Source organism: Diadema setosum, chromosome 7 (assembly GCF_964275005.1).
Source record: "Diadema setosum chromosome 7, eeDiaSeto1, whole genome shotgun sequence".
Classification (NCBI taxonomy): domain Eukaryota; kingdom Metazoa; phylum Echinodermata; class Echinoidea; order Diadematoida; family Diadematidae; genus Diadema; species Diadema setosum.
The window spans coordinates 9,109,381-9,124,434 of record NC_092691.1 but is presented as its reverse complement, the minus strand read 5'-3'; the positions used below and the strand labels follow the sequence as shown (position 1 = coordinate 9,124,434).

The window sequence follows — 15,054 nt, the reverse complement described above, 5'->3', positions numbered from 1 at the left end:
TCAAAATGATTCAAATTTATTGCATTTCCCAACCACTGCAGCTTTCTAGTAAACTTTTATCTGCGTGTGACAGATTGTCCTCGAGGAGCTGAGGACTGCACGGAAATTCTCCCACGACTTTTTGTACGGTTGTCCTTCTTTCTCACTGCGCGTGTGCGATCCATTCTCTGTCTGTTCTTAGGCCGTATCTGCTGCCTCACTACACTATCATCTCTATCCAAGCCAGTGTTCTCTCATCTCCATTCAAAACCCATGTCCTCACTGTGCTGAGGAGCGCACGAAAATTCTGTATTGGTTTCTATTTTTTTTTTTTTTGTTCTGTTGCCCTTCTTTCCGTAGGCTTTAATCAGTTCCTGTTCCCATTTCATCAAATTGTTCTTTTTAATTCCTTTTCTTTTATTCACTGCGCGTGTGCGATCTATTCTCTCTGTCATCTTCGGTCCTATCCCGGGACTCTATAGTATCCTGCCTCATAGCACTGTCATCGTCATCCAAGACCAGGAGTGTTCTGTTCCTTCAAGTCTTCCCGGTCTGCTAATCATCGCCTCAAGTACTGTTCTCGTATCCTCTCCCAGAATCCTTTTCTTAACCCTCTCCCTCATCTTTCACTCTCAGGAATGGCTAAAAGGGCGACACTCCATCCTTCTCAATCTTGTTTCAGAGGAATTTTCTCCTGGTCGCCCATCGTTCCTCCTGTGCATAGCAAAGAGAACAAGCGAAGACTTGGTCACATAAAGTATGTCATGCTGGTTTTCATAGGTACACTTTAATTCGAAAGTCTTCAGCTAAGACAAATGATTTTATATCTCTGAAGGGAATATCGCCTACAATCACATCTCACCTTTTTGTCTTCCTGAGTCTGTCCTGGTGGTTTGGCAGTGAATTTCATCACGTTGCAATGCTTTTTTTGCGTCTGGTATCCTTCATTTCTGAGGACGGAAGCAGGGCTATGACTACTCGCCATATCTCCAACCTTCTCTGGACAGTGGAAAGAACGCCATCGGGCTCTGGGTTTGGGTGGAGGTCCAGTTGTCCTGACACGAGAAGGGTAGAATGGTTCGACAGGTGGACGTACATCGTCGACAGGGCTGACCACTGTATCCGGGATGTCGGGGATGGGGTTGGCTCGGTAAGTGGTAGTGACACCAGTTCCTGAGTGGTCAAAGGTCAACACGTCTGCCAACAACAAAGGAATCAAAAGAATGTTCAAATCAAATATCAAATGCCGAGGAATATTCCAACTACAGATCTTACGAAGGACATACACCTTGTGACTATACAATATCTTTATTTTGAAAGTATTCATCAGACACTAAGATATCTTTCTCTCCGATTGTTTGAGCAACATGAGCAAAACTGTATTTATCTGTGAGACTGACATTTTCATACATCAAAGTTTGATCTCCTTGGAAAATGACCATTTACCTGTTGGAACGTGGGTCAAGATTCGGTCAATGGCATCGTCTACATCCCTCTGGGAGTACTTCTTGTCAACGGTGCTGGCACATCCAGTGAGGCCAACGGAAGAACATCCTCCGACCCTGGAGGATTCCTCCATTCGTCCATCCACACTCTCAACCCACTCACAGACATGCGCAGCAGGCTTGGTGGTGCTGCCAAACACCGCGGGGATTACGGGTGATGGTGATGACAATATGCCGTGTGAGGGGGATGCGCGTGGTTGAGGCACTTGAGATGGTGACGTCATAATGCCTTCAGATTTATCCTGAATGAGATGAATCGGTCTCACCTGAGAAATAAGAAGGAGAGAAAATTATTGAGACCAACGTGAAGTTTCCATCAAATGTATTGTTCATATCTCTCGAATTGAATTCGCTTGTCGATATAGGCCCTGTACGCATACCTTAATGTTAATTTGGTTTTGGACGTAAGACAAATACCACAAAATATGGGAGTATCAAATAAAACAATGTTCACTAGACCTACCATATTTCGATTGGTGAATAGCAAACGCCCTGACCACAGACGAAGTCTTCGTCGTCGTTGTTGTTTGCCATCTCGATATCCAGATGGTGATGGAAATAGGGCAGTTTTTGATAGATGACAACCCATTTCGAATGTTCGAAATGCAAAACAGTCGATAAAGTTAGTTTTACCGAAAGGCAATAAGCACGCTAGGAAAGTCCAGCATGAGAAGTCGCACGAAAATCGATAGACTAATGTTTACATTGCAACGGTGCTCCATTTATAGCGCGAGATGTAAACGCGCATTACGCGCTTGTGTGACGAAACAATGATACCTGATAGGCTCGTTTCTGCCTTTTCCTTCAAAATAGGGTCTATTAAAATCTGTATTCTTTGTAATCTTCATGCTTAATATCGAATCAATATTAGGGTCATTATTTTGTTATTTCCTTCAAGACTCAATAATTTCTTTTCTTTTTCATTAAATACCTCGAAGAGTACCTCAGAAATGCGCGTCCCGGGATTGTGACGTACAGCTCTGTAGTTTGCACTTCGCGTAGTCTCTAAGCGTATCAGACGCTAAACCACTTTTGTTGCCATCGAGTACCGTTGTCATGGTGTGCGTGTATAGTCGTTTTCTGTAGGGCCCAAAGAAAAACCCTGTTTGGTATTGCCTATAAAGTATTGCAAACGATAAGAATTAAGATGAAATAAATGCGTAAGTGTTTTTTGATTAGGTATATGAACACACACAAAAAAAAATGTTGCAATAAAATGAATTCAATAAATAAGATGACAGGTCTTCCTTTAGATGGGTTCCAATCCTCTCCTGTAGCGCCTATCAAGCAACATCTTTGATTGAAATAAGCTACATAATTCAACTTCTTTCATCAGTTTATTAAATGTTGTACTTTGTGAATGAAACTGACAAACATCGACCAGTGCATATTATTGGATATTCAGGTGATTTAAGCACATAATAAAAAGCGATTGAATTAATATTTCTCATTTTCTATCGCCATTCTGTTGAACTCATGTTATGGCATGCTGATCTTTGTTAATGTTACTTTGTGATGTATCTCTGATTTCACCATGGAGTTCCATTTGAATTCCGTCCATCCCTATATATACGCCTTGCTATTTGATGTAAATACATGTATGTTTAGACAAATCATTCAGGGCCTCATGGAAGACCACTTCTTGTTGCTGAATGAGCTGCCCCCACAAAATATTAGAAATAAATAGATAAACAAATAAATACGATACGACAAGCTCAAAGAGACTGTACAGTACTGGTTGAGGTGAGGATTCAAGTTTATACAACGTATATATTTTTTTTTTTTTTTGGGGGGGGATGAGAAACCTCTTATGAAATATGAAAGAGGATGTAATTTCAAGAAGGATTCAACGTTTATTTGATGAAAATTGGCCTTGAAATGGCTGAGATGTCCAAAAAAGCGACCCTCATAAAAATGATAGACCACTACTTTTATTTATAGGATCTCTGTTTTTCCTTGTTTTTTCTCAGTTATTTCATATCCGATTTTTCATCAAAATAATAAACTTTTGATTCCCATTATAATTGCATGCTCTTTAACATTTCATAGAGGGGTTTCTAAATATACCGCAAAACGTTACAAGCTGAATCCTCACCTCAACCAGTAATGCACAATCCCTTTAAAACTATTGTATTTAAATAAACATGTCGATATAAATGATGCCATGTTACGATGCCATAGTTGTAAGAAAATCACATTTGTTTCCAAAGATGTCGTGTGGATAAGTCCTCTTCGTTTTTTGTTTTTTGTTTTCACACAAATATATATCAAACTTTTCCCTGAGATCGCATCAGCCATGCGACATGTTGTGTAGATTATATTTTGCGAATCGTAGGTACTTTGTAAAATCTTCACATTCTTATTTCTTGTATATTATGAAATGAATTGCTGTGGTCATTCCTCCGCTGAAAAATAAACACATTTCTTGCATGTTCTTCCTCACCCTCATGCACAGTTTCTCATTGCCTGAAATGAGATGTTCGAGATCAACTGCGTATAGTGTAGACACTGTATAAATTAAAGTAAACTGGCATGGAGATGATATAAAGTGCTATACTGACTTAGTGACCGCCTGAACAATAACTGCTATCGACAGGGAAATGGCATTTATAAACACACACAAAACATAATCATTCATGTACGTATGTATATAAAGAGATTGCATTAAGAACTAGCAGAATGATAATTTTATCAAAGGCATTGAGGGGGTGTTATATACAAAATGTTTCATATTTCAGAGGGTAAAATTTGCGGGTATAGAGTTGACAATTCCAGGATGCATTGTTCTACGTAAACATATAGAATGACAGAGTAGAGAGAGAGAGAGAGGGAGCTCAGTGCAATCGCGTCATTTTACGTCACCAGGGCCTGATTTGCATAAGAGGCGTATAAATAAATCGGCGGAATAAGCGGTGTAATAAAGTTTTTCCACCTTTGAGAATTCGGGCCAAAGTGTGTGTGTGTATGTAGGCCTACGTATTTAAAGATTGATAATTTTATACATCGATAGTGTCAATCTTTACGACGTGAGTTGCTTTAATGTTGATATTCTCTCATCAGTTTTCATTCTTTATACTTGTCATTGGTGAACACCTGTGAAATAATAGATTAATAAACAATGGAATCTCACTGAGAAAGCAATGAATGCATGGTATAACTTCATAGATTGACCCATACAGCATTGTTCAGAAATACGCGTTGACAAAAGGTCATCCGACACACGCTTTAAAGCGGAACTTCAATTGGTGTTTTACGAAGAATTTTATGTTTTGTCAGAATCAAAATAAAGATACAATTTTTCTTTGTTGTTAAAGCTAAACCTGTTTTCACGAAATACTGACAACAGCTACAAAATTATACTCACAGCACACAAGGCTATGATGTAATCACTTCACAGCTCTCAGTTTGTTTATTAAATCATTCGTTCTTTACCATGGAAGTAATGCTTTTTGAATTGAATTCAGTCAACAGAACAAATTTAATCAGGATTAGTGTGCAAGCTAATAACAGATCTAAAGACAAATTTAATCAGGATTAGTGTGCAAGCTAATAACAGATCTAAAGACATATCTTTTTTTTTTAATATAAGTTGAATACATCATCGTTACTCAATGAGACAGATTTCTAATAGTCGTAGATTTATTAAACTTACATGTTTTTTTGTACATGGGTTGTTTATCTTTTGTGTTTGAAAGCTCAAACACGAATGATCTTGTATAGAGTTGATTATGCGGAGCACTTAAGAAACTTAAAGACTCATCAACATTTTGCAGACTGGAGAGAATGTGTTCAGCTGAATGGAGATACTATAAGATGAAGATTTACAAAAAAAAAAAAGTATTTGTTAGCAGTGGTTAGGGTTATAGATCATGTTATAGTTAGTCACAAACGATACCCTTTCCTGACTATAGTGGAACACAAGAAACTTCAAAACTCGTCAAACGTTTACACAGAGTAAAGAGGAATTTAAGGTGTGTTTTCTGGTCTTTTTGTTATTTCAGTCATAGTAAAATGAGGTAGTCAATACATTTTTTTTTTTTAATGTCCACTGTACTGTCACCCCCTCCTCCTGAGACTGTAATAACATGGCTGCTGTCAATCCGAGGAAGTTGTTGAAAATGAACACTCGATTCACTACAGATTCTGATAGGTCAGAAAGATCTAAAGTGAGCCTTTAACTTGTTTCCTTCCGCTTGATTGACACAGGATACTATCCGGTTAATATGTTACATCGAAAGAGACTCCGACTTTTTCTTTTTTTTTTCTCCGTCTTGGTTCTTCCTGTTTTCCATGCCAAAGTCTAGTACGAGTCGACTACATCAAATTAACGTGATATATAGAAGGCGTATCGCGATAAACCATGATGTGTATGACACCAAGGAAATGACCTTCATAGTATCACAAGCACTCACGTATCCGTCTGTAAGATTCATCATTCTATAATGCATTTTGATCGAGTGGAATATTCCCGGTCAAATGATGCATCAGACATGTCGGAAGAGAAGAAAAATGTTTCCTTGCACTTAAGGTCACCTTATGGGACGTATCATGTCACATTATGACGTAGCGTAACGTATAGTTGGGTATCAAAACGTCGGAAAAGTTCAAAAGTGTAATGTTCATCTGCACTGTTATCCAACAAAATGAAGTCTATCACCTTCCATTATGTAGGCCTACTTCTTCTGGCTGGATTGTTTTCTAGCTTGTCTGACATCGCTCTACAGATCTGGGTCTTAACTTAATTGTTACCCATCTACTCTATATTTCAGTCACCTTAGCGACCCAAAGTTGTCTAATTTTAAACCTTTGCAGTTGCAATTTGGTCAATATTAATTCTTTACGTGATTTATCTCCTTTTGGTGTATATTTATCATGGCATATGCCTATAAGATGTTTATCAAACAAAATGTTTGTGAAATAAAATATGCAGCTCCCATACACACACATACACGTTACATGTACATTGTAGTCCCTATTCATAAACATACGCGCGCGCACACACACACACACACACACCTTATATATAATATTATGTATACAGATTATATAAACATACGTGCGCGCGCGCACAAACACACACACACACACACACTAAATTTATCTCATTGGTACAAGCAAATACTGCGTATATTAACACCATATATATACACCGAGGATAGTCGTCTGTTTTGGTTATACTGCCTAAAACCACGGAACTTGCTTCCTGTCGTATTTCCGCGAAAGTACTGAATTTCACTCTACTCTCGTTTTGCTATATTCTGTAACGTGAATTTTAGAACTCTTTCTCTTTCATTTTTTACTTCCTCTGATGAAAAAGTAACATATTCCTGAAGAACCACATGTAAAAAAAAAAGGGTCAAAGACTAGATTAGAAAATGCTCTATACATGTCGGCACAACATTTACATGCTTATTATTATGTGGTTTGTTCTAACGATACAAAAAAGAACCGCAAGAAAAAAAAAAAGATTTTACAAATATGATTTTAAACTGCTAAATAGGATGAATATGGCACATATAATAAACAGTCCACATACATTCGATACCATCTCTTTCCAGATCTTTCAACGTCACCAATCAATGTCACCAATGACTTTCATCTATTTATATAATATAATTATTTAATTTTCTTTATCCCCTATCCTATACGTAACAAAGGAGGCACCAGGTAACGCAATATACAATGATCTCTAAAGAATAACATATTATACCAGTATGAACAGATCCCTGTACATAAATTCTTATGACATAGATAAAGATGCGTTCCCAGACAATGTTCAACAGCTTAGGACAATGATCGGTCGAATTTTACAATAAAACGCAGACCTAGTCGCATTTCAAATGCAAGAAATCAAACTCCTGCGGCTGTCAAGAAAGCATTAACAAACGTCATTTATTCATGGTCTGAAAGAGACTTCCATTTAATCCAACGCCATGTTCAACATCACTTTGATGATAATAGAGTAAGCTTAGACGAACAAAATAGTTAAGCGTAGGTTTTATCAAACTCTGATATAAGCTACGAACTTACGGAATTTCGAAGTTCCACGTGTATTCTTCAGGAAGTGATATTAGCCGCAACCACAATTATGTACATCATGTACATTATATGACGGGATGATGGCATATTTACTATTTACCTGTACACTTTATACTCGCTATCCTTCGTGCCATATCGTTGTAGTTTTTTTTTTTTTTTTTTGACCTAGCAACTACTGCTTTCACGAGAAAAAAAAAAACATCTTATCATTACATTTTTGTGCATGATCCAATGGTAAAGTTCTGAGGTGAGGGCATCCTATCTTTTTTAATTTGCATTTGGTGTATTTAATCTCACACTTAGACTACGAGTCAATTTTACATAATTAAGACGATCTTTCAAATTGCACATTTCAACTAAGATCCAAACGAGAATGAACTGCCAGGCACACAAATACCTAAAGAAGTCACAAAACAAAACAAACAAAACAAATATTCAAGTATTTACACAAAAGTAAAACTAAAATAAAACAAAGTCTTGGCAAGAACAAGTCCCTGAGGCCATCAATATTGTATCAACTGGTAGGTCAACAGTTCGGAACCAACCCAAAATATTACTGTAGCGCGATTAGCTACGGGTAATTAATTTTACCGTAAACCCAGATAACGTTTCACCTGCTGTCCTTGTTTGGAATGGCTATCGTCAGTGTCATGCTACATTAACCGGTGTCCAAGAGGCAATCAATCGCTGAAGCTCTGGTCTACCAAAACTTTGGTCACCGATGACTGAAAACTTCGGCGATCTTCCCCAAGATATGCGGAGGAGCCACGTACCGTTCCACTGAAGTCTCGTCATATATCTCTATCATCAACTTAATCCAAAATGGTAATTAATCTTTCAGTTTTTCACTCAACCGAAGATGTAGGTTTTGAAGGGCGTATTAATGATATCTACTTCCGTACAATCTGTGAGAGTACTGAAGTCGGTTGTGCTCGTTCGGATGATCATAATTCGGGGAGAGGGGTTTGCACCGGACTGGCTGTCTCGACAGACATTCCTCTCGTGATCGTAATATTTAACACCAAACCTTCGTCATTCGGGTCACTCGCAGCTTTTCCCTGATCGCCCTTTTTGCGCAACCTCCGCATCCTTGGCAGAAGGTAGCGGACGCCGAGCCAGTAGAGCGGCACCATGATCAGCCCGTCGATGATGAGGAAGATGCTGAAGATCGATGGGTAGACGGAGAGGGCGTCGAGCTCCATATTATTGAAGGTGACGCCGATGATGGCAAGAGTGAGGGCGACGTTCTGCGAGCTGGTCTCCACGGCGATTGTCCGGCAGTTCTTGTGGTTCTGTCGCAGGATCCACGCGAGCAGGTAGGCGAGACCGAAGCTGGAGAAGGGAAGACAGACGGCCGCAAACCACACAGACCAGCCAGCGCTGAACACGCCCCGGTTCACAATAGCGTTTGTGATCATGTTGATAATAATGGCTACTAACCCCAGTATGCTTCCAGTCTGTGAATAAGAATTGTTTATGTGTTTGTGATCTGTCATAATGTGTAAGAAGTCTACGACATGTATACTCATATACTCAAAATGTATGCATTAGTATGAATTAAATTGATTAATGCTAATTAATGCAAGAAGTTTTTGCTGTACGATTACGCGTATATAGACGCAAAGCTATACTTCACCTTTATGATAAATTCATGATTTTACATTCATTACTTTCAAAACTATGCAATAAACTTATGAATAGACACGACTTGTTGACATTAAACATTCTCAGCGCTGTTATCATCCTTTGAAACTGAATTGACATCAAATGCAACGTTAGTATTTGAATAAATCTTCTTGGTATCTCGATGGTCTCACAAGTATAAATTACAACATTCAATCCCTTCAGTCATCCATCGTCCATTCTATTGGTCTGGGGAGAGAATTGATAATTTTCACTTCTCAAGTGAATACCCAAATTTCACTGACGTTGATGTGGCTTGCGTGTGGTAGCGGGGTGACCATCGCTTACACAAAAACAGTGCGATTAACAAAATGAATGAACCGCGATGACGTCAACCATTCAGACCACATTGATTCACTGTAGAGCAAGAATTCTTGCATATGCCATCAAAGATTAAAGGCTTTTTGGCATATACCCTCGGTTATATTAGGAATTACGACCGAGGAACTACTGCATACTTATAAAAATACTAGTGTTAAAGACAGATGGTCATGACTAAGTATACTTCAGATTGAGATAACACCTACCTTGATAATGTATGGGGTCCAAGATTCTTTCTTGTACCTGATAAAGAAGCCCACTGCCACTGGAATAAGAATGAGGGCGAGGGCTAGTGCAATGTCTTTGTATGGGATCTCGATATTCGCTTTTTCCCAGTATCTGGTGTAGATGAATAGGTTCAACGGCATCATCCCTACCGCTGCCAACGTAGCCACTGTGCTCATGCAAAGGCTGTTAAAAGGCATGAAGGATTGAATTTAAACTGTTATTAGTAACAGAAACAAAACTTCTATATTATTACGCCAGCGTATTTTCCGTGGGACTTTTTTTTATTTCATTTCAACGAGATGATAATGTATCGATACAAAATTCAGCAGCAGATTTACACATTAAGATGGAAATATGGGCATCAGATATAGAAAGATATAAAGACAAGTAAAAAAAAGACAGACAATCGTTTGTATATGTACATATATACTAGTACATGAGAGAATCGCATACCAGTATATTATATCATATTATATTATATTATATTATATATATTATATTATATCATATTATATTATATTATATTACATCATAAATCATACTATATCATATTATATTATATGACCTATATAGATACCAATGTGTGATTGGTCAAAATGCTGTCACGTGACCATGTTCACAAGGATGAGAAGCGTTATATTTCATAACATGACGTAAATTACGTACAATCATGGAATATAACAGCGACTACGTTAAACAAATGGCGTTATATTTGGAGGGGTGACGTAATCAAAAATCAATTGTTATGATGCGCGCAACATACACAGAGACGCTTTGCACACACACACACATACTTACGAATGTAATCGTGACCGGTCGACCGACCACATTGCACACGCACCATACCACTTACGTTTACAGAATGCGCTAGCGGTATTAAATGAGCATCACACTGACACACGCTAGTAGGCCTACACTGCAAGCGCGAATTACGAAATTGCAACTGATTTGTTTTCGTCAAACTGGCATGCATGGCAGCTTTGATGAGCAGCTGCCCTTCGCTTGTGAGAGAGAAAGAATTGTTGTCCTGATAGCTATAGAGCCTCCTACTCCAATCAATGTTAGACAGTCGTGACAGGAAAGCCAAAGGATTTCCCATTACATTACCAGAGCCTGAACTGAGTAAGTTTTTATGCTACTTGTACTAGCGCAGGACCTGGACCAGGGCCAGGGGCCCGTTGCATAAAACTCCAACCGGATTTTTTTCCGGTTGAAATCACAAAATTCTGGTTGGAAGCTCCCAACCAGAGTTTTTATGCAACAGATTTTACATACTTATGTTAGCAACCTTAGAAAACTTAGGTTGGGCAAAACCCAACCTAAGTTTTCTAAGGTTGCTAAAAAAGTTTTATGCAACGGGCCACAGGTCCGTAGTCTAAACAGCTCTTGTACCAGTGTCCGCAGGCAGAAGAGATTAGGCCCTACATTATCAGAAAGTTCACATTCTCATACATCAACACAAACAAATGTTATGTCAACAAGCTTGCTTTACCCAGACCAAAAGCGGCATTTGGTCTAGTCTTCTACAATTTTTACATCTCTCATTATAAAATCTGGCTCTACCGCTACGAAACTAGGCCCTACGTACGATTGATTAACGACTGTTCTAGAAATTACTTAGTATGTGATAAACAGGCAATTCACGGTCGTACTCCACGGAAGAACGAATTCCCGGTAGGCCTACGTGAAAGCCATCGGAGTTAGATCTACGTGTCAAAAGGTTACTTGTGGCTCGATTGAATACCACTGGCACTAGCGCACTGTTTAATGTTGTCATGCGGTACGCGCGTTCATGAATATGACTGCGAAAAGGAGTAGTGTTTCTAGATCGACCTAGTCGTTTTGCTTTAGAGGGCCTATTGTACAGCAGTTTATTTCTTGTACTGTAGGCCCTAGGTCATATAATATAACAGATATTGACTTTTTCCGTCGGTAGGAATATAACATTTAATTTCCCTTAGGAAGTTATATTTTTGTCTCGGAATACTATATTTTTCCTCAGCGCTACGCGCTTCGGAAAAATATAACAATCCTCGACAAAAATATAACTTCCCGCGAGGATCTCAAATGTTATATTCCACCTCTGGTAAGTCAATATCTGTATAATATTTATATAATCATACAAAGTATATTTTTATACAAAGAGACAGACACACAGAAAGAAAAAGATAAGGAGGTGAATCAAGTAACATGATAAAGCTATTTACAGAGACTCCAACTCTCCCGTTTTCGACGGGAGATCTCCCGCCGAAAGCCCATTTTTGCAAAACCTCTCGTTCTCCCGCTTGAGATTTAATTTCTCCCGCCCTGGCCCTGTGTCTCCCGCTTGAAATGATTTCTTACTTTAATATCATTGTATGTTCAAAAATAAGCCTTAGATAGCACAAGAGAGCATTTAGAACCGAGCTTCCAGGGCCCTTATGCGGGCCCTGGACCCTGGCCGCAAGGAACTTCCCTCTTTGCGCTCGTGATGTGCTCTTCGCGCACATCAAATTAGAGTCTCCCGTTTGCTAGGGGTTTCAGGCGGGAGAATCTCCCGATCAGAAGGTGCTTGGGGTTGGAGTCTCCGTATTTACCTGAGGCAGATGTTTCCATTCATCCAGTAGACGAACAAACTCGAAGATACGCCCCCTGGAGACGTAGCAACCATCATCATCCCCAGTGCATGAGGCGCCTCCATACGCAGCGCCACAGCTATGCAGAAAGCGAGGAGAGGCAGGACGATGAACTGCCCGCCAAAACCGATGATAATCCCGACCGGACGACGAAGCTAAAATCGTAATAATTGAGAAGGAAAGCATTTGACAGTGTAACAATACTGAAAATAAAAAGAAGGTGTCGTAGTTTACATTTTTCTCTAAAGCGTGATAGCTAGCTCTACGAGAGCAAAGAAAACGAAGTAGTATCACTAAGTAAAGTGCTGTGTCTTTCTTCCCAATGCCGAGTGCCCTATACCTATATGCCCCCTACGATGCTCATGCATATACATGTGTTTACACGACAGTTTGATTATGTTGTTGTTGTTATTAGATTTTGTGGCGTACAATTCGTGTGCCGAATATTGACGCCATCTACGTGCGGGTCTCTGTATCTTTTTGGCTTTCGTTGTTGTTACCGTACTTTTCATGAGGGGTCCAGGTCCGGCGTCAGTGAAACGTTCCTCTCACTTTCTTTCTTTTTTTTTTTTTTTGTTCTGGGTTGCATCTTCTGGACAATCCGGCTCGTACTTTGAGCAAATTTTTCAGCCTCAGGAGGCCTAGTCCCCTCCGATGCGCGAGAGGTGTTTACCGTGCCAGGACCTGTTATTGACGCCTCTAAATCCGATATATCTATAATGATAGGCTAAGGGGAAAAAGGAAAAGTTTGATTAAGACACAATGGTCCCATTTAAGGGAAAGTCTCATCCTTTTCAAGTGATTAATATAGTAACATGCTTCCGAAGTATTGTCATGATACTGCCCATTTAAGCGGATTTTTTTTTCATTAAACTTTAATGGCTATAAATGTTTGATTGTCTATTTTCTTTGACGAGTATTTTTGCCAACAGTGCTATGAGCAGCTTACCGCATCCTTCAGACCGTCGAGCGTAACCAGGCAACCGATTGACGTCATAATTACAACCATGAGGATGGGTAGAAGAATTGTGTTAAACTTTCGCAGCGCCTGGTACCCGGGTTCCGGCGGTACCGCGCTGCCATTGATGGTGTCTGCGCTGCCATTGGTGGTGTCTGTGAGCATCGACGACAAGATGAGCAATGTCGAGTTCGCGCCAACCGTCGTCGGTTCCGTGGAGGGCGTCTCCGTCATCGGTGACCAAGAGATTCGGTCATTTGTCGTCAAATTAACTGTTTCTACGGTTGTCAACACAATAGTTACATCCATGGCTGTTGTTCTTTACACAGCTAAGGGATGTAGGGTAACCGGTGTTAGGAAAAAAAGGAATGGGGGGGGGGGGGGAGAGATTGAGAAGTAAGTATCAACATGTTGTATCTACAAAAAGCAGCATATCCAGCCTTAGTACAGAGGGCTGTGGCTTCAGACAGAGGAATAGATAGATGTGTAGTTCCACTTCATTGCAATGCTATAAATCGCTTGAATATACTAACTTACATAAACACAAAGACACATGCATTCTACAACGAAATCGATCAAAATATGAGCAATGATCAAACACTAAAAGCACCCGTAGAGCGCAAACTTCCACGAAGGCCATTGGAAAAGTTCCTTTAAATACTGCACCCTCGTGGATGCATCCTGAAAAAAAAAAAAGAAAAGATTCCTGGATCCGGTGTATGATCCGTGTCACCAGTGAAGACTAATCCCCTGTCCCTTTTACCATAACGGACCCTCTTGAAAATTTCCCCAGAATCCGTTCACTTCTACACTCTTCTTACAGGATATTTCTGACAGATAAACTGACAACGTATGGGCAGAAAACATAACCTCCTTAGAGGCGACAGCAACAAAAAGTACAAACTTTCCTTCACAAGAGTCATTTCTTCTCTCCCTTCCTCCTCTTCCTCCTTTCTCTCTTTCTCTTTCATACTATGTCACCTCAACTGCCCCCTCTATTTTACCTATGTATAGATGTCCTATCCTGTTGTTTCGGAGTCATCCCACTAGCCCGACATCCACGAGTCATACGGCCCACGAGCTCGATAATGCAAAAAGAAAGTGTTTATGAGTCATACAGCCCACGAGTCATAAGATAGCTCATGAGCTCGACAAAAGACAAAATGCCCACGAGTCCAACAGCAGGCAAACAAGGCCCACGAATCCAACACTAGGCAAAAAGGCCCATGACTCATGGGTCTTGTTTGCCTAGTGTTGGACTCGTGGGCCTTGTTTGCCTAGTGTCAAGCTCGTGGGCTGTATGACTTGTGGGTGTCGAAGTCGCGTGACGTGCACCCGTTGTCTCAACTAATGCAACTTCTGTTAGAGATGCATCCAGACAAGGTCACACTCCCGAACGTATTATATGCGTGCACACAGTAGTCGGTACACCCATGCACACGCAGGAACAGAGGGCAAGAAGGTAACTTCTTGAAACTTACTTTGGTGCCTATTCCAGGCTTGAACCATGATAATAATACTTCCTTGCCTTATTTATTCATTTAACAATTTGTTATCTTTTCTTTTTTGAGGAGCTGTTTTGTAAAACATGGTTTTGCCTATCGCACGAGCAGGACTAATACATCGACTAACCCTGAAATCGTAATTCGCACCACGAGACCTAACATTATCCTCTATTCCCGTGTTTCTACATTGGATATGGAAAACTATGAAAAATTACAACAAA

At 39.8% G+C, this 15,054-nt stretch overlaps 2 protein-coding genes across 2 annotated transcripts; both read right to left on the bottom strand.

Moving 5' to 3' along the window:
* Positions 1–27: 27 nt before the first annotated feature.
* On the bottom strand, positions 28–1,737 carry LOC140231037 (uncharacterized). The gene is made up of 3 exons (XM_072311189.1): positions 1,426–1,737; positions 842–1,176; positions 28–693 (listed from the first exon to the last, which is right to left on the bottom strand). Exons 1-3 carry the CDS (start codon positions 1,706–1,708, stop codon positions 658–660), a joined length of 654 nt encoding a protein of 217 aa, XP_072167290.1. The 5' UTR covers positions 1,709–1,737; the 3' UTR covers positions 28–657.
* Positions 1,738–6,945: 5,208 nt separating this feature from the next.
* LOC140230775 (ileal sodium/bile acid cotransporter-like) lies at positions 6,946–13,652 on the bottom strand. The gene is made up of 4 exons (XM_072310914.1): positions 13,320–13,652; positions 12,332–12,525; positions 9,734–9,938; positions 6,946–8,980 (listed from the first exon to the last, which is right to left on the bottom strand). The coding sequence occupies exons 1-4, from the start codon at positions 13,635–13,637 to the stop codon at positions 8,468–8,470; spliced, it is 1,230 nt and encodes a 409-aa protein (XP_072167015.1). The 5' UTR covers positions 13,638–13,652; the 3' UTR covers positions 6,946–8,467.
* Positions 13,653–15,054: the final 1,402 nt, after the last annotated feature.

Bases quoted from the DNA above. Each gene is read 5' to 3' on its own strand.
- LOC140230775 (XM_072310914.1), bottom strand. From the start codon at position 13,637: ATGGATGTAACTATTGTGTTGACAACCGTAGAAACAGTTAATTTGACG. The intron at 12,526-13,319 runs GTAAGCTGCTCA...TTACGATTTTAG, and splicing joins TCGACGGTCTGAAGGATGCG to CTTCGTCGTCCGGTCGGGAT. The intron at 8,981-9,733 runs GTAGGTGTTATC...TCTTATTCACAG, and splicing joins GGACCCCATACATTATCAAG to ACTGGAAGCATACTGGGGTT.
- LOC140231037 (XM_072311189.1), bottom strand. From the start codon at position 1,708: ATGACGTCACCATCTCAAGTGCCTCAACCACGCGCATCCCCCTCACAC. The intron at 1,177-1,425 runs GTAAATGGTCAT...TGTTGTTGGCAG, and splicing joins CTTGACCCACGTTCCAACAG to ACGTGTTGACCTTTGACCAC. The intron at 694-841 runs GTGAGATGTGAT...TGCTATGCACAG, and splicing joins AGACTCAGGAAGACAAAAAG to GAGGAACGATGGGCGACCAG.